Source organism: Mastigoproctus giganteus, chromosome 1, assembly GCF_048544385.1.
Source record: "Mastigoproctus giganteus isolate SK-2022 chromosome 1, ASM4854438v1, whole genome shotgun sequence".
Classification (NCBI taxonomy): domain Eukaryota; kingdom Metazoa; phylum Arthropoda; class Arachnida; order Uropygi; family Thelyphonidae; genus Mastigoproctus; species Mastigoproctus giganteus.
The window spans coordinates 8,924,299-8,944,578 of NC_143575.1; the positions used below are offsets into that span (position 1 = coordinate 8,924,299).

A 20,280-nucleotide genomic window follows, 5' to 3' on the forward strand; every position below is an offset into this window, starting at 1 on the left:
TATTAAAAAAGGCAGAAAAACAGTTAAGAAAAATATTAGCCATGATTATGAGAGTATCCCTGGATTCAGGGAATGACCATATGGAGCTGTGCGAATATATCCCCAGTTCACAAAGGGAGACATGAGTAATTAGCATTAGTAGAGGCATATGATGCTGATGCAATAAAGCAAGCTTATACAGCATCAGCCAAAAAAAAAAAAAAAAAAAAAACCCTCCCATTTCACCCATTCATTTGCTCCAAATGTTTGTCTAGTTCTGCCTTGAATTTATTTAAGCTGTCAACTTCTACAACAGATTGAAGTTTTTTCCAGCAATCGACCACCCACTGGTTAAAGGCAAATTTCCCCACATCTATTATACAACTGTCTTTCCTCAATTTGAATTAATGTCCCCTCAGGCGATGAATCTGGACAAGAGGAAGAATCCCATCAGCATTGAGCTTGCTCAAACCATTCAAGGCCTTATACACTCCAATCAGATCACCTCGCAGGTGCCTAGTCTCCAGACACCGTAATTTGCAAAACTTAAGCCTTTCTTCGTAAGAGCAACCCTTTGTTTCATTCACTAATCTTGTTGCCCTTCTCTGTACTAGTTCCAGCAACTCTACATCCTTCCTAAAATAAGGCCTCCAAACCTGTATATACAGTACTCAAGGTGTGGCCTGACACACCTTGAGTACTTAAAGACCTGTTTGCTTGACTTCTGTTCCAGGGAAAATAATAGAGTACTTGGTTGAAGGAGTAATGCAGGACCATCTGGACAGGAATGCAGTAATACTGCAGTCACAACATGAATTTGTTAAGGGACGATCTTTTCTGATAAATCCTATTGGATACAATGACGCAGTAACAAAAGAATTGGATTAAAAAAATAATTTTTTACAGCATATACTCATACTAAAAGTAATGTTAAACGCGTTTTATCTACAAGTACGGTTTTTTTTTTTATTTATCTCTATTCCTCCAAAATTTGCATATTTTTTTCCTGTGTTCTTTTTCCACCCTCATACTTTGTATGTGTTTTGTTTACAACTGCTGTTGTCATGTCACAGTTATCTTGGGAAACAATGAACTGGTTACGTAATGCTTTAAATTTTTCTGCACTGTTTCTGAAGAGGTGTGAGCATTTTTCCGAAATACGTCAATTACGGACTAAGTTTTCGGACTATTAGCATTAGCATTAGCATTAGTAGAGGCATTTGATGCAAGAAAGCAAGCTTATGCAGCATCAGCCAAAAAAAAAAAAAAAATAATAAATAATAAATAAAAAATAAAAAAATGAAAAATAATAAATAATAAATAAAAAATAAAAAAATGAAAAATAATAAAAAATAAAAAAAATAAATAAAAAATAACCACTTCCACTTCACCCCTCTGTTCGTTTGAAATACCTGTCCAGCTGAGCCTTAAACTTATTTAGGCTATCAACTTCCACGACAGGGGATGGAAGTCTATTCCAGCAACCAACCACCCTATCACCATGAGAAGGTCCAAACCAGGGCTCCCACTCACAAATTTTAAAAAAACTTAGATTGCAACTTAAATAAACCCAAAAAAAACCTAGTTTTCATCATATAGTATAGCAACACAAATAAGATAAAACTTACCATGCAAAAATATCTTTTATTTAATTGTAATCAGAATTTTAATCCCATTCAGTTCCCTCCACATTTATTTTTTGAAGTTCTTTCATTTTTTTCAAACGTTCTTCATATCTTTTATGACAAGTTCCTTGTATGACTTCTTTTACCAATTCTGATTTAGGTTTCTATGTATAGCAATTTTGATTAGATCTATTTATCGCCTGTTTTGCCATTAGTCGATTTTTCACAGTTTCTGGTTTAAGGGAGTTTGTGGCTTTTGTTTTTATATGGTTTACTTGGGAGAAGATTCTTTCTACTCTTGCCGAAGGGTGAGGTAAAATAGCTAGACTGGTCATAAAGTTAGATAAAATCTCATATTTAGAATTATTAAAGCCATCTTTTACATTACGTAACAGATACCATAACTCAGGGATGGTTTTGTAAGAGAAATCTAAATCTGGATTTAAATGAAATGATCTCCATTCATCATCTAGAAGATCTAGTTTGTCTTCAGAAACAAGGTGAGGGAACTGCATTGCTAAATGGAAAATTGAGGATGGCGAATTGGCACGATCATGTATCACTGCTGGGTCAAGAACATTGAGACTGGCGATAATTCCATCATCATTTAGAGGAAATCTTTTTCTGATTTCCATACAAAGTTCAACAAGAAATTTTAAACAATCATTTTTAAACCTACTTTCACTGTCACCAAGTGGTGTTGAATTTAATAAGGCCATACAACAGCCTCCCAAATATATTTTATTCAGCGGCTTATGATTTATTGCATTGCTTGGATCAATTTCAACCAGCTTGCACGAAGTAATGACTTCTTCTTTTATGAAAAAACTAAGAATATTTTTATACTCAACTGAAACCATTGAATGAAGTAAGTGCAATCTGAAATGCTCAGATTGAAATTCAATATTCAGGCAGTTTATTTTCTCCAGTACATATCCTAAAAACAACAACATATGCTTAGTTCCTTTGGTGATCATAGTATTGTAAATATTTCCTGCACCATCGATTTTGTCAATTTTTGATTGAGACTGAAAATAAAGAACTAACGCATCCCACTGCTCAATAATAATTTTTATTACATTGCCACGGGATAACCAACGTGTTTGTGCTAATTTGGGGATTTTATGCTTAGCAGTATCTACAACATCTTGAATCATTTTGAACTCGTTTAATCTTTTACTACTACGGGAAAAATGACAAGAGATATCTTTTATAAATATTTCTAGATATGATGGCAGTACCTTGACTGAATGACTAGCACATAATGCAAAAGAATGGCAAACACATGCCATTATAAATACTGATGGTACATACTTTTTTAGCAATGACTGGAACCCACTCTTAGTACCCATCATAGTGGCACAATTATCACTTCCAGTGCCAACGAGATTACTTATTTGAATGTTTTTTTCTATGAAAAGATCTTTTACAGCTTGATAAAGCCCTTCTGAAGTACCATTTTCGACACAAACAGTGTCAAGTAACACATCTACAACATCAATTTTTTGAATATCAAAATATCTAACAAACAACAGCTAGAACTTGCGATAAAGATAAATCTGTACTTTCATCTATTATCATTGAAAACTTGTTGTTTCTGCATATGTTAGAAATGTATATATTTTCATGATAGGCTATGCCATCTTGTATAAGATAAGAGACTTTAGTCGCCTTCATCTGAACTTGTTTTGCAATATTGCTATCATGAAATGCTTTCTTACATGCTTCTATAAGGTGATCACATTGCGCAAATGGAATATTATGCTCAGAAATGAGTGCAGCAATTGTTAACTCTGCCTTTGCTACTTCTTCATTCTCCGTAGGTTTACGTTTTGTGAAGAACGTGTCTAACGTTGAACTTGTCTTAGCAATATCTGCACTTTTTTTTTTTAACTGTATTTTTCTGCAATAGTAACATCGATTTATTGGCATTCTTTAATTTCATTTCACAACAAATACAGTAAGACGCACCTTTTTCATTACTGTCTTCTTTCAACCAATCCTTTAATTCCGGATCTTCTAACCATTCATTTCTAAAATTTTGAGTATACCACCGTTTACTCATCTTTCTCTGTGGGGAACAAGTTTCAGACATTGTGGGCAATTTGTGGGTATGGCTAATTAGCAATTATCTTATTTAAAATGTTCTATAAAATAAAAAATAAATCACTAATCCATTAACATAAAATAGAAATAGTCACTACAATTTAAATTGATTATATCACTATATGTAGTACACGCATAAATGTAAAAATCACACCAAATAATGCAATAATACCACAAACGATCACGAAAGACTGTGCAGTAAAGACCGCCTTCTGCCTGCTCAATAGGCTGCGCATACATGTTAGTAACACGAACATGTATGCTTACATGTATGGACATGTAAGCGTAATTTCATAATGTAGAACCCTGCGAAAACTTTGAAATCCTTTTACATTTGTAGTATTTTGTACAAGCACTTGAGATATTACAAATTATGATCAGTATTGTTAGAATATAAGATTAAGAAAATTGTAAACTGTTATTAAATGTATTCAATTTTATTGTATTTACAAGAAATAAAAATAAATTTTGACTTAAAATTAAAAATTACCAAAAAAACCCAGATAATGAGATATTTTTGTGAAAAAAACCTATCAACCCAGACGACAATCAAAAAACCCAGATCTGGGTGGAAAAACCCAGGAGTGGGAGCCCTGTAAACACATTGGTCACACTCTAAGTGCGAACAGAAATATAGGCTTAATAATTAAAATTTAACTATTTACAATACAGTCATGGAATTTCTGCTAAGCTTCCCTTTTGTTTTTTTAAAAATCAGGGTAGTTTGGAATTAATTTAACCAAACTAACCTGCATATTTCAAGCTATTGTTTTAGGCATCATATGGTTAATATTATGACACAGTATTGGATATCTATAAATGATTAACTTATAATAACAAGCTTTGATTATCAAAATGTTAGAATCGGTGAATACTAATGCAAATAAACATATAAATTAAACGCCGTGTGATCAATTAGTGATTGAAAAGATTGAATACTATAAAGTATATACACACTGTGCTGCCACTTTATTAGGTACACCTACCTAGTAGCGCGTTGAGCCTCCTTTAGCCTTCAAAACAGCATGAATTCGTCTAGGCATGGATTGAACAAGATGTTGAAAACGTTGTGCAGGAATGGAGTACCATGTTGACATGAGTGTGTCACGCAGTTCCTTCAGATTCAACGGAGGTGTAGGCCAGTAGCGAACAGCCCTTTCCAGCTCATCCCAAAGATGTTCAACAGGATTGAGATCCGCGGACTGAGCGGGCCACTGCAGCAAAGAAAAGTCCTTTTCATGTTCCTGGAACCATTCCATACTGATTCGGGCTTTGTGCACCGGCGCATTATAATGCTGGAAGTAAGCATCTGACTGAGTATAAACTGTCAACATGAACGGATGCACTTGGTCAGCAACGACGTTTAAGTACGATGTGGCATTCAGACGTGAATTTATGGGTATCAATAGACCCAACGTGTGTCAAGAAAACATGCCCCACACCATAACACTGCCCCCACCACCTTGCACAGTAGTCGTCACACATGACGGATCCATGGATTCATGCTGTTTTCGCCAAATTCTGAGCCTTCCATCAACATGATGCACCAGGAACTTCGACTCGTCAGACCGAGCAACTGTTTTCCAATCCTCGATAGTACAGTGCTGGTATTGCTGTGCCCACAGGATGCGTGCTCTCTTGTTCTTCCTTGATAACAAAGGTACGCGATGTGGCCGTCGGCTGTTGTAGCCCATTCACGACAAAGTGCGACTAGTGGTCCGTTGCGATACTTTGTTCTGCGCACCAAGGTTGTATTCTGACGTGATGTGCGACATTGTGGCCCGTCTGTCTGCTTGCACAATTCTAGCCATCCTTCTCTGACCCCTCTCATCAACAAGCGATTTTCTTCCACAGGAGTGCCGTTGAGAGGATGTTTTCTGTTCGTTGCACCATTCTCAATACACCCTTGAAACTGTGGTGCGTAAAAGTTCAGGAGAACTGGTGTTTCAGAGATGCTTTGTCCAGCACGTCTTGCACCTACTAACATGCCACGTTCGAAGTCCGTTAGATCACTCCTTTTCCCCATTCTTGCTACGGTTTGTACGCTTAACTGATACTAGAAAGGTTGTTCTGCTGCATTTATATCCACAACTGTGGTCATGTGACTTGCAACCTTGTGGGACAAACCATTTGTGTGCATAGCAGGACTGTACCTAATAAAGTGGCAGCACAGTGTATATAATTATTTATTGCCAACTAAACAAGTAGAGGCAGTGCGGACTAGCTAGAGGAGTTTACATTGAATAAAAACTAATAACACATAAAATAAAAAATTTTAGAGGAATAAAATAAGTAAAAATTGTTAACAGCTCAGCTCATTATAACTGGAGATAACAGATCTGATGATAAAGAAGCTAGAATTTGATATCAGACTAAAATGCTTTTTCTGTACATTTTGTCGTGAAGTCAAACATGAGGGTCAAGATCCGGAATAAGTGGCTAGTTTATTCTGAAATGTTGACAAATGATGAATCATGTCTGTTTATTTTGGAAAGCTCCGACTGGAGAGACGGAGTGGCTCTGGTAACGTTAGGTGTAATTCGCCACTGAAGAGGGTCTCGGATGTCGAGCAAGTCTTTGGCCAATGGTCACAGCTACAAAACATTGAATCGCTTTGAGACTGCTAGCATGATTTGAGACGATGACACGACAGGATGTCCAAGATTGGTATTTAACCACTTGATGAGAAAATATTCAACTAGCATAACCAGGAGATAACATAACCATGAGATTCTAACCAGGAGCTGACCCTAATGGACACTGGACAGTAAGTCAGAACAACGAGGAGAGGCGCGCCTCTCCTCGTTGTTCTGGTTTAATGAGGACGCACGCGGCCAGAGCTTCTAGTTGTGAAGTCTGATGCTGATAGTGAGAAATGATGGGATAAACCATGGAGGAATAATAGCAAATGCCGCTACCTAGTCTATTCTCATGAGATAAAACACGTAAATGTAAGGAAAAATTGGAAGCGAGAGTGCCTAAGTCACTTTTGGCTGTAAGACATGTCTTGAGGACTCCAATAAAACGCTTTCATTAACAAGTAGATCCAGGGGAGTGTAATGTAATTGAGTTCCGACTGCTCCTAACAATTTGGAAGGATATGCTGACCTCGCAGATTTCTACATAGAAATCTTTACTGCAATAATAATAATAATAATAATAAAATAAATAATAATGATAAAATATAAATAATAATAATAAATAAATAAATAAATAATAATAATAATAATAACGTCACGAAGCCGAACGCCATCGTCACGAAGAACCTGATAGCTCCTGCAATCTTGGAAAAATCAAGCAGAACGTGAGCGATCAACCAGAAAAGATAAAGAACATAGTCAATGCGGAACCAGAGGAGGAAGAACATACCACCACTGAACCAGAGGAGGAAGAGCAAGAAGAAATACAACCCACAGCAGCTGAAGTGGAAAGAGATGAGGTCATGATATCCAGAATAGAGGACGAGTGGAAGAAGGCCCTAACAGAATTCGAAGGAATGGACCCAAAAGACCCACGTGATACCGAAGCAGAGGCACAATAGACCCTTGTGGAGAGTTACAGATCATTTCAATCGGCAAATAATACCACGTTATCTCTACCATAATGGGGCAACACTGGAGGCCATCCACACAGCCGTGTATTGTGCTGCCGCTGCCAGGGCAGCCACTAGGATTAATGGAAGAAAAACGAGAGACCGGCAGCAGAAGAACCGAAAACAAAAGGAACCGCCAGCTTGGGAAAGAAGACTTCAGCAGAAGATAGAAGAATTAAGAGTCAAAATAGGCCAATTGACCCAGTACCAACATGGTAACGGAGTAAGAAATTGATTGGAAAAGTGAAGAGCCATCCTCAAGAGAGACAGCGTCCACAGCAAACATGAGACAAAAAATCAGAAAATAGGAGAGCACTTGGACACACTGTAACAGAACCTCCTCGAGCTCAGCAAGAGACTACGCCGATAAAAAGAGAGCTCCCAGAGGAAAATAAACAACCGAATCTTTGATGAGGACCAGGGATGATTCTACAGGAGTCTCGGAGAAGACGGGAAAGAAGAGAACGAACCATCCGAGCAGAAGACTATTGAGGAGTTCTGCGGCAACATATGGGGTAGGGAAGTAAGACATAACAGCCGAGTCCCCTGGATAGAACTAGAACGCAAGAAAACCAAGGACGTACAAGAGATGAGAGAGTGAAAGATTCGGGAAGAAGAAGTAAAACAGACGATCAAGAACTCTCACAACTGGCGAACTCCAGGAATAGATAACGCCCACAATTACTGGTACAAGAAGTTCACTTGTACACACAAGCACCTGGCAGTGCAATTCACCCGAATGATAAGGCACCCAGAGACAATCCCGACGTTTCTCACTCAAGGAATCACATATCTGAAGCCTAAAGACGAAGATACAAGAAACCCAGCGAAATACAGGCCAATCACCTGCCTCCCAACAATGTACAAATTTCTGAGCAGCTGCATAACCAGGAAGATATCAGACCACTTGGAGAGCCAGAATATAATGGCCGAACAGCAAAAAGAATGCAAGCGGCTGAGCAAAGGATGCAAGGAGCAATTAACCATAGATGCCGCGGTTATAAAGCAAGGCTACAAGAAGCGCCGCAACATGTACACAGCCTACATCGATTACCGCAAGGCCTTCGATTCCGTGCTTCATAGCTGGCTAATAGAGGCGCTGAACATCTACAAAGTCAATCCGGTAGTGACAAACTTCCTAAGAGAAATTATGGCAAAATGGAGTACCAACATTAAGGTCGAGAACATCACAACCAGACCAGTCCTCATCAGGAGAGGAATCGTTCAGAGAGATGCCCTGAGTTCACTGTGGTGCTGTCTAGCATCCACCATGCTGAACAGTAGCAAGTACGGATATAACCTCAAAGAAGGAAGGAAGAACCTGTACACCCTCACCCACCTGATGTACATGGATGACATCAAGCTCTACGCGGGAACCTAAGCAACTCAATCAACTACTCCGGATCACCAAAGAATTCAGCATGATATTAGGATGGAATTTGGTCTAGAGAAATGCAAGACCCACGGATTGCACCAGGGAAAATTGCACCAGAGGCGCCTACAGGCAGCAGGTGAGTAGAAAACATTAACTTCTGTAGAGTTAGCATGATTTGTGGTGATTCACGAAAGTGTAGCTAGATATTTTTGCTAACTTACAACAAATGCAGACTGTTTGTTTGTTGTAGGGTTTTAGGCGTATTAGCATCTTAGGCCATATTGCGCCGTATATATATATTGTGTCTTGCTTTTCTGGACGAAAATACGAGTTTCCGGATTTCCATCTACCCTCGCCTGAGACCGACTAATTCAGTCACGTTATTAAAAAAAGCCATGTATAAAAGGCCATGAAACTTCCTTGGGTCATTGATGGAATTTGAACTCAAGTCTTTTCCATCCGGAGTGTGGAGGTTGTTATTATTGTTGTTGTTGCAGGGTAGATTTTCTGTTTGCTGGATAAAAAACCCAATTTTGCGGGAGAGAGTTGGGAGGACAGCTTTTAAGTGTTACCTCGTGGTTAGCACAGTTTGCCAACTGGAAGACTGGAAGCATTTATGGACGCAGAAGTTTATTTAATGGATGCTTGGATGCAGATAGCTGTAGGGCCTTACAAATACAAAATGTTCATTTTAAAAGGAAACCCACGTGATTTGTATTAAGTACAACGATACCAAGTAACGATCGTTGGGCAATTATGAGTTTGTTGGTGGAGGACTTTACGTAATTGGAGGAAATGATAGTTTTGTATTTCAAATGTTCAGTTTGCTACAATCCGTATTTGTAATCGCACATGCCAGTACTGGTGTATAAACGACATGCTTCAATTTCAGGATATGTTAAAAAAGTACGGTACTGCCTTGTTTAAAAGTTTTCTTCGCCGTGAAGGTTTAGAAACTTTAGATAAATTATATTTCACTGAAGAAGCGTGATTTCGCCTTAGTAGCTACATCAGCAGCGAAAATAGGAGAATATGGAGACCGAAAATTGGCACATTCTTTGGTGTGGTATGGTATATCTATATCTCCGAAACCGATAGTTGTACCCGTATTTTATGAACAAAATGTTGCCTCTGGTGTTCACCAAGGCATCATGCTGCAGTCTGTTGCATTACTAGAGGAAAATGAAAGACATCTGGCTCCAACAAGACGGGACAACCCACCATAACACGCACTCAACCACCGAAATGTTGCAAGAGTTTTTGGGAGATCGAATCGTATCACAAGGACCTTGGCCACCTGAGACTCCTGATTTAACATTACCAGAATTCTTTTTATGGAGGCTAAAGCAAAATGCTTACGTGAGTAATCCACGAAGCATTGAACAACGAACTTTGAAACTACAGCTGGAGTTTACCAACACAAATTCGTTGTCCCATCATTCGCACATGATCTAAAGAGTGAATTCATGTATTGTGAAGGAAACCTCCAGTACTGTTTATAAATTATTATGATATAAATTGTTCTCCTTTGGTCCTTTTTGGGTTTACTTTTAAAATGAATATTCTACAGCCCGTTGCAGTTAGCATCAATTTTGAACTTTACGCGTTTTCAAACTTTACTACACGGCAACCCTCTAAAATAACAAATAAATCTCTGCGACGCCTACCCCTATAAAATAAAACTAAAGGTTTCATTTAGGTTAGAGTCTGACAATAAATAAATATATATTTATTTAATAATTGAATTTTAATCTCGGCTTACAACTGTATAAAATAAAACTGTTGCATTGGAAATAAGCAAAAAACAATCAGGTTTAAAACCCAAAGCAAATTTTTAAAAAGATTGTGGCTAAGTTTCTTGCGACCCCTTGATGTAAGTGAAAAATCATACCCTTGTAAGTAATAGTCATACCTGTATGCAATAGTCATGCTTGTACGCAATTTTCTTTAAAATTGTTTGTTAAACACATATATTAATATTTGAATGAAGGTAAATGCTTTATTTAGAGAACTGTGGGTCGATCTGAGTGGGTAAATATGGCATAGGCAGTTTAATAGCTTCCTGATTCTGTTCCAGTAATGAAAGGACAGCGCGCTGGGCATCGCATAAATCACCATAGCAACTGCACTAGTGCGATCTGTTGCTTGACAACTGATTTCTACAAATATCAATTTTGTTGCGTTGTTTAATAAGAGTAGGGTATCTAAGGCCATGAGGTTTCAGTATAAACATATGTATACTGTGGTATCTGCAAATTGCGTGTATTCTATTGTCGCTTTGAATGTAGTAGAAAAGAAAAACCATATAACTGTCACGCGAGATCGATTAACTAGAATACAAAAGTGGAACGAGCCAGCAAAAGTTTCTGAAAACGATATGGAATACGAACCCAATATAAAATTGTTGATATTTTTCGGTGAGTGCAAGAAAAACTTCAGAACTATCGATATCAGTTATGGAATGATTCTAAAGACCTAAAGTGCGTAATTATTCTTATAGATATGGACTTGAAAGAGGAAGGAGTTTACATAAACCCTGTGGAACTATGAAAACCCACTGATGGTTCTCTTGGCAGATATAACTAAACCATTCGCTTCTTTGTGTATACCTGCCAACATACATGTTGCTCAACAGAAAGAACACTAATAGGAGTGATATCCGAAGGTTACTATTTCCGTAAAAATGCAAATTGAACACTATTTCTAATGAATATAATTAAAGATGTGTATATGAATGACTAAAAAAATATTAAAAGGCGTACAAAGCCTAAATTTCATTTAATATTTTTCAGTTCTTGTCTTCATATGCCTTAAATAAAAAAGATGTTCATACGCTCACTGGCCAAAAAATTAGAAACCTTTATCTAGTAGGGCCACCTTAATTAGAGCCCGTACACATCGTGGCATGGATACCATTAAGTGTCTGAGGGAGTCTAGCTACAAATTTGATCATTCTTCCATCGAGATATTTGTCAGCTGCTGTACTGTGGCCAGTACTCAAAGCCGAAGCCGAACTACCCTTTCCAGCATATCGCACACATTCTCAATTGGATTCAGAACGAATTCATCGCAATTCGGGCAAAAATGAAGCACTGCAGGATGAAGTTGGTCTGATACGACAGAAGGATATTCACTGGAGGTAATACAACTTCTAACGGTATGAGCGGATCCAGTTGGTACCAACGGAATACATTACCATACAATTACACCAACTTCCAGCCTCTTGAGTGGGAGACACGAGGAGACATTCTGGATGCATGACTTCATGAGGTTCACGCCATACCTTCACTCTACCACTGGTGCAAAAAAGTCGAGGCTCGTCAGACTACACGATCTTCTTTCCACTGTTCGACAGTCCAATTCCCGCCATGGTTTGGTTGGAAATGAGACATTCTTTGCCGAAACTGAATTTTTCAGTAATTTCCTGCACACTGGACACCTTGAAGTATCGACTTTCTGTCGCATTTCTTCCTTTTAGAGTTGCATTCTCCCTTCATCTTCTACTCATCGTATACTTTTGAGATGAATGGTACTTTCGACCGGCCAGTGATTTCCTTTTTCTCAACTGTTGCTCCTGCTAAACGTGCTCTAACAATAACGCCTTTCTGAAAATGGAAAAGATCACCTGTTCTCCATGTAGCCCTTGAAAGCGTTCAAACTGATAAGAAGAAACTGTGATGATACCATGTGACAACTTACATTTGCGTGCCGTGCATTTAATTATTTGACACCAATTGCAAAAGTTTCTACTTTTTCGTAAATTATTTGATAACTTTATTTGATTTAATTTGATAACTTTTTAGAACTGATAATGAGCAGCAGGGGGGGGGGGGTCTTTAATTTCTGAAGTAATTTTATAGAGATCAGAGATTTTGTTAAGATATATGACAGGATGGAGGAATAAACAATTCCGAAAGTTAGCATGATGCAGACTTGTGAATAGCTCCTTATTAATCTTTCCTTTTTAAGGGGTATGGTCTTTTCTAGGCTTTCTAAAGAATACCAAATAAGATGTCTCATTAAGTCCCAAAATGACAAGATTAATCTATTTTCGATAGAAGGAAGATCTGTAGTTACAATCTGGTTGTACGAAATGAAATACAATTGGGTTGTTTTTAACGAGAACATTTTAGCACTTTCTCCTGTCATCTTCTAAGTTCAATCGCCAAGTCCTATTTTATTAACAGAAACTAGAATTCTGTGTTTCTGTCACACACATTAAGGTTGAAATAGCTCAGCCAGCATACGCCCATGATGACACACATTATGGCTTACCTGGAAAAGGCAGAGATTAATGCAGTGTCTAACATTACTGTCAAGCACTTGCGGATTACAAAGTGGAGCAAATATTGGCGCAGATTTCTCGGATTTTTTCTTATCTCTAATCGATACCACGGTTGATTGATTTCTTATGGTAATAACTACTGTCTGAAAACAATAACTATAAGATATCTTGTAGTCATTACTTTCAATTAAAAGATAACAGCTTATTCGGAATTCAGCAATCAGATCCAATTTTTATATGGTGGGTCCCAAGGCTCGCTGGTTCAATAAATCTCAATTTAACCCGACCTAAATAAAGAAATAATTTTAAAAATAATAAATAAATAAGTAATTACCCCTTCTACTGCCATGTCGATCCTCATTGTCTCCGCTTCCTTGCACAATCTCTCGAAGCTGCAAAATACCTTCACGAAGACGTACTTCCCCACTCGCTCGTCTTCAATTTCGAGACCCTCTGCCTTCAGAGCGGTCACGAACAGGTGGCGTAACCTCTCCATTTCCTTTTGGCGTTCCTTATCATCCTCATCTTCCTCGTGGTCATCATCTTGACGGTAGTCGGACTTTTCGTAGACCAAAACGTAGTCAGGAATCCGGACGGGGACGATGGTGTCATCCATGGCGAAGTTCTCTGAGGGACTTTGAAATAGGTGGAACTCTGACCTGGTGAGATGATGCGAGAGATGGTCACGAATCTATCATAGTTCGCATCTCCATCACAATCCTCTGGCTGTTCATGCACGGGGTTCGGGAGTAACTTTCCATCTCATGCGAGGTACGACAGGTCACAGTGCGGAACTAATGACTGGAATACATCGGAACAGTGGTATGCCATCGACGACAGCGCACGGCGTTACTATCGATTTCCATTGCCATGGAAACAGTGAAGGTGTACAGATGCACGCAACTCTGCGGTGACCCAACGGCGACCAATCGCAATGAATTATTATTAAGGCGCTCAGAAAGGAACTATATACACCTGCGATTTTCTTGATGACAGATGTCACCAAACATGATCCTGAATCGATACGATTACCCAGAAGACATGTAACAGTGCCACAGTGACATTATCCTTTCTTAATTAAACCGACCGGGACCAGCAATATCATTAAATCGAAACATCGGCGGAAGCCTTCGAAAGAATAAACACGTGGTTGCCATGCTGGCCTGCAGCCCACACAAATAGAAGAAGGTATTGTCCTCCTAAAAGTATACGCACGTGGTTTCTTAGAAAATATGGGAGAAATTAATACGTAAGATACCAGCAGGTATCTTACTAGTTCAATGCGAGTTGCATTAGCATTGACATAGTTCTGGTTAATTTAATCATTCTGCCACTTTTTTTTTTTTTTCTTTATTGGCACCCGCATTGAAAATGGATCTTCTTGTAGCTGTCATTTGAAAGACTGTTATTTCGCAAATCATAAAAATGTGGTGGTGACTACACGACCAATTTATTCTTTGTTACTTCAATATTCGAACATTGAAGTAACAAAGAATAAAATATGAAAAGGATTGTTTAAAATCATATAACCAGGAAGTTGTTATAATTAGTGCGCGTAAAACATAGCTTAACTCACTACAGTAACCACAAGCTGATGCCGCCATGATAAGTCTAATCCAAACGCAATCCAAAAACAATACGAATGATAACTTGATCAAACGAAACCATTGTTTAGTTACTTCAAAATGCTCCAAGTGATAAAATCGCTTTTTTTAATTTTATTTATTTAGTATTTTTTTTAATCTTTAAAAAAATATTTCGAATTCCAAATACTAAGTCGGGAAGCGTATGGAGGCATTGAGATAAAAGCTTTTAGGCATTAATTAACCAGAAAACCACTTCAACCCAGAAAGATTTCTGGTTGAAGCTTTTCAAATAATGTATGATTTATCTTTGTAGATGCAAAACTCGAAGCCAATATCGTGAACAAACATATATTCAAGAACGGTTCTGATATTATACTTGTATAATAAATAGAGATATTTGATATCATTATCAGCCGTTTTCATGCTTTAAAATGATTTTATTAATGCACCAACCTCACCAAAACTGTTTTCCTTCTGGGAAATTTTGAGCATTAGACTTCTTATACTGGTATCACTTGTTTGTATTTTATATTGCATGTCGTTCTAGATCTCTTCGCATTGATTTTATGAAACTATTTATACTCATATGATGGATCTATTTGTTGACGACGGTCATCGATCTTTATTCTACACTGGCATAAGTGTCCTTCAGAATAAGAAGTACCTCAGAATGCTCGTTAAGTTGTCGATTATTTTATTTTTCTTTTGCCCAATCCCAATTCCACAACCCTCCACTCCACCCCTTACTTCAATTATTCCAATTTATGAAATTTTAACTGTCACACCCAGACTCATCAAATTTCCCATGCAAAATACATTCAGCCTCCTTTTAATTTTCATATAACCATGTACTTTCATTAACTTTGCAAGCGAAATAAGTGAAGTTTCGAATCCTTTTAATCCATAGATGGTCGAGGCCTAAGAAAACGGAAGATAATTGTTGACAATAGCCTTTGGAAAAATTTAGGAGTAAGTCTTACTTTTCGCTCAAAGTCGAAGGACCAATTTCTGCTTTTGAAGCCATGATTACAGATAGACAGCCCTCTCAACACATAGTGGACCGCTTTACTCCGGAAACTCATGGTTTTTCATCCAGAAAAAGAGGAAAATTGACCATAAATAAATGCAAATTTATAGAAACAATATATTTACGCATCATGGCCTTAATTGCTTTGGTGAAAAAACAGAACCACATATAATGGAGCTCTGACTTTCTTTCCAGAGACATAACTATTACTTAGGCTCATATTTCAGAGGTTATCAAAATGATTAAATATATGACTTTTGTCGCTGTTAGTAATATACGTAGTTTACTCGGAAAAATAAAACTAAAGGGCGGTAAAACTAATATGTTGTTCATTGAACACGCTGTACTGTCCATGCGCTTTTCCGAACATACGTATCCTAAGATTCTAGTTATTGTAGATAAGACCAGAATGTGCATATCCAAAACTTAAAATTATTAACACTTATTTGAGGGATCCTATGGAACAAGAAAGTCCCCAACGGATTGAACTTACTATCAACTGAAATGATGTAGCCTATCTTCAGATACTACATACATTACATCAATTACGGGTTTGTGGGACTAAGTTCGTTAACGAAACACCTGATTCAAAGGCAAGTGATAACTACTCCATTTTTCATTAAAGAGGAGTATCACGGAACAAGAAAGGGGTATTATGGAAAGGATACTATGGGAAGGGTACCATGGAACAAGAAAGGGGTATTATGGAAAGGATACTATGGGAGGGGTACCACGGGACAAGAAATGGGTATTATGGGAGGGGGTACCATGGAACAAGAAGGGGTATTATGGAAGGGATACTATAGGAGGGGTACTATGGAACAAGAGAGAGAGGTACTATGGGAGGAGAACTATGTAACAAGAAAGTTTAAAAGTCCAACGGATCGAATTTGCTATCAACTGAGAATGACGTTCTCTATCTTTAAAAACGATATAGATTAAATCAATCACGTGCTTAGGAAACAAAGTTCGTAAACGAAACACCTGATTCAAAGGCAAGTGATAAGTACTCCATTTTTCAATAAGAGGATTACCACGGAACAAGAAAGGGATATCATTAGCGTTAGTAGAGGCATATGATGCAAGAAAGAAAGCTTATGTATCATCAACTAAAAAAAAAAAAAAAATTCACATTTCACCGTTCATTCCAAAATAAATTTATTTAAGCTATCAACTTTCACAACGACAGATGGAAGTTTGTTCTAGCAATCAACCACTTGCTAGCTAAAGGCAAATTTCAGCACATCTATTCTACAACTGTCGTTCCTCAATTTGAATTTATGTCCCCTCAGGCGATTAATCTGGGCAAGAGAAAGAATCCCATCGGAATTGAACTTCTTGAAACCATTCAAGGCCTTATACACCCCAATTATATCCCCTCGCAGGTGCCTAGACTCCAGACACTGCAATTTGCAGAGCTTCAGCCTTTCTTCGTAAGAGCAACCCTTTGTTCCATTCACCAATCTCGTTGCCCTTCTCTGCAGCAACTCTACATCATTCCTAATATGAGGCCTCCAGATCTGTATACAGTACTCAAGATGTGGCCTCACCATTGCCTTATACAAAGAGATAATCACCTCTTATCCCTGCTAGAAAAATTGTTGTATATCATTGACAAGACACCATGAGCTACTCTTGCAGACTGATGTCTTGTCAATGATATACATGAATTTTTCTTATGGAAGGGATACTATGGGAGGGGTACCATGGAACAAAGTCCAACGGATCGAATTTGCTATCAAATTAGAATGACGTATCTTTAGAAACGATATAGATTAAATTAATCACATGTTTAGGGCACAAAGTTCGTAAACGAAACACCTGATTCAAAAGCAAGTAATAAGTACTCCATTTTTCAATAAGGAAGAGTTCCATGGAACAAGAGAGGAGTATTTTGAAAGAGGTACTATGGGAGGGGTACTATGGAAGGGGTACAGTGGAAGGAGTACTATGGGAGGAGTATCATAGAACAAGAGAGGGGTACTATGGAAGGGGTACAGTGGAAGGAGTACTATGGGAGGAGTATCATAGAACAAGAGAGGGGTACTATGGAACAAGAAAGTCCAACGGATCGAATTTACTATCAATTGAGAATGACGTAGCCTATCTTTAGAAACGATATAGATTATATCAATCAAGTGTTTTGCGAACAAAGTTCGTAAACGAAACACCTCTTTCAAAAGCAACTGATAAGTACTCCATTTTTCAATAACTGTGTTGTGTTTACTTATGTTTATGTTAAACTGTGTTATGTTTATGTTAAAGACCATTATAACGACAGCAGGAAAAAATCAGAGAAAAGGATGATACAATTGCTTCATTGGATTTTTGTTACAGCTGAAATACTCTAAAAAGTTCAAAAATGCTCATATAATCGCTATTGTGGCACGGTTTGGTTTAATTGAACTTTGCTAATCCTTTAGGGTCATATTGGCTATAAGGAGTCAGTGAAGTTCATATTGTCGTCGTACTCTTAGAGTATAAACACCAAACTTATTTATTTAAATAATAAAATTAAATTTATTTAAATTTAATTAAAGTTATTTAAATTAAATTTACAGACAATTTACTTATTTAAATAAATTGTTTATGTAGATTATGCACAATTATTGAATTAGAATTAGGAAACACTTGAACCACGAAATAAATACTGCAAATTAATGCTGCTAATACGATTGTATTGGTAAGGCAAAGTACTATTCTGCTCCTATGAACCTAACCACCTGTATTTCAAAACAAAAATTAATATAAATATAAAAACAAAATTAAAAGTTTTTCTTCCCCACAATAAATTGCACTACGCATGCGCTCACGTCTTTTCAATTTATTATATTGTATTATTATTTATTCATTTGTTTATTGACATAAACTAGCTAATCGCATCGGTTCTCACAATAAACTCCTAAAAAAAATAATTATTACAATTTGTAATCATAAGTTGTTTGTTTATATATATATATAATTTACGATTTATCAAGAGCTCTCGTAGCCACTCATATTATGTAGAAAGTTTGTTGAACTGCCTTATTAATTTGAGCCATCACGTGACATCACACTAAATATTCATATACTGTATATTTGTTTCGCATTCAGCTATAAACAACTAGTACCCGGTATCTGTAACCCATCATTAATTATTATGAATGAGCTTATATAGGAAAATAAAATAATCATGCTGACCTAAATAAGATATACGCGTAATTATCTAATGGATGAGTAAACGTACCTTTTGCCTTTCACAGTAACGCATAAAATAACACCAATTGCCAGCGCCATTAGAATTAGCTGTCGTTTGCTCTCTGTTAAAGTCAGCTGATCACTAGGTGACGCATTAAAATTTAGTAAAATAAAAATAAATAAATAAACGAAAATGCATGTAAATCATAATGTCAATAATAATAACGTAGGATGGATTGGTAAATAAAAAATATATATTTTAAAAAAAATTAAAAAAATGATCAGATGAAATAAATGGTTTTTATAATGTATATAGTTTTTAACGATTTTTAAATAATACATAAATATCAAACATAATACATAAACGTGAAATTTAATAAACATAAATAATACATAAACATGATTTTTAATAACATGAAGAAATTCAGATCTTTAGACAAGTTTTAGTTATCACAAAAGAATCAGTGGAGGTGGATGGCAAAGATGATCAGTAAGCGTAAAGTATTGGCCACATTACTGATTCGCGCCGCATTCCGCTCCAGCAGTCCTCGGGGTAGCACAGTTGGTATAATCATTGTCCTCCCCACACCGGGCGGAAAAGATCGGATGAAATCCCGTCACTGACGCAAGGAATTTTTATGGGTCTCTTTTTTTAATAACGTGTCCCTCGTGGGTAGCACAGTTGGTAGGATCGTCGTCCTCCTCACATTGGGTGAAAAAGACTTGGGTTAGCCGGTTTCAGGCGAGAGTAACATGGTTTTTTTCTCCTGGAAACTCGGGTTTTTCTTCCAGCAAATAGAAAATCGACCTCAGAACACAATTAAATTTTTAATGCAGCAGAACAACCTTTATAGTATCAGTTAAGCGTACAAACGGTAGCAAGAATGGGGAAAAGGAGTGATTTAACGGACTTCGAAAATGGCATGGTAGTAGGTGCAAGACGTGCTGGACAAAGCATCTTTGAAACGGCAGTTCTCCTGAACTTTTCACGCACCACAGTTTCAAGTGTGTATCGAGAATGGTGCAACGAACAGAAAACATCCTCTCAACAGCACTCCTGTGGAAGAATCGATAGCTTGTTGATGAGACATGGACATGTGGACATGTGCATATGTAAGGGCGGCACCTAGAACGTTTGTTCAACTCCGCCTCGTATCTCTGTGCAGAACAGTATCACAACAAATGGGCCAGATGTGCGTGACGTAGGTCTGTGTGTATTATGTGTGTGTTCTGTTGTTGTATCTGGCCGCTTGGCTACCCAGAAGCATCAGTCACCTGGACAGATGATTCTGGGTACTCGTCCACACCACGTGAAGGTGGGCCAGTCCCAGTAAACACGTACCGTCTCGAAAGAGACTCTGACCCACCTGGGTGTTGTCAGCAGGTGGGGCAGGAACCTCTGGGGGCAACATTTCAGAGGGAAGAGAGGAGAAAAAAAAAACAAAACTACCCATGGTGCAGGTTGTTTTTTTTTTTTTTTTTGATTTGGTAGTTGTTGGCGCATCGGCTTCTGTGGCCATATTGCACC

At 37.6% G+C, this 20,280-nt stretch overlaps 1 protein-coding gene across 2 annotated transcripts in view; it reads right to left on the reverse strand.

Annotated features, from left to right (window-relative positions):
* The window catches only part of LOC150090536 (anoctamin-7-like), a 55,753-nt gene extending 42,049 nt beyond the window's left edge, over positions 1-13,704 (reverse strand). For both annotated transcript variants that reach the window (XM_090378700.1, XM_090378691.1), the window contains exon 1: positions 13,297-13,704. In XM_090378700.1, coding sequence (XP_090234826.1) covers positions 13,297-13,578 — 282 coding nt within the window. In that variant the 5' untranslated portion in view covers positions 13,579-13,704. The remainder of the gene's footprint in view (positions 1-13,296) is intronic.
* Positions 13,705-20,280: the final 6,576 nt, after the last annotated feature.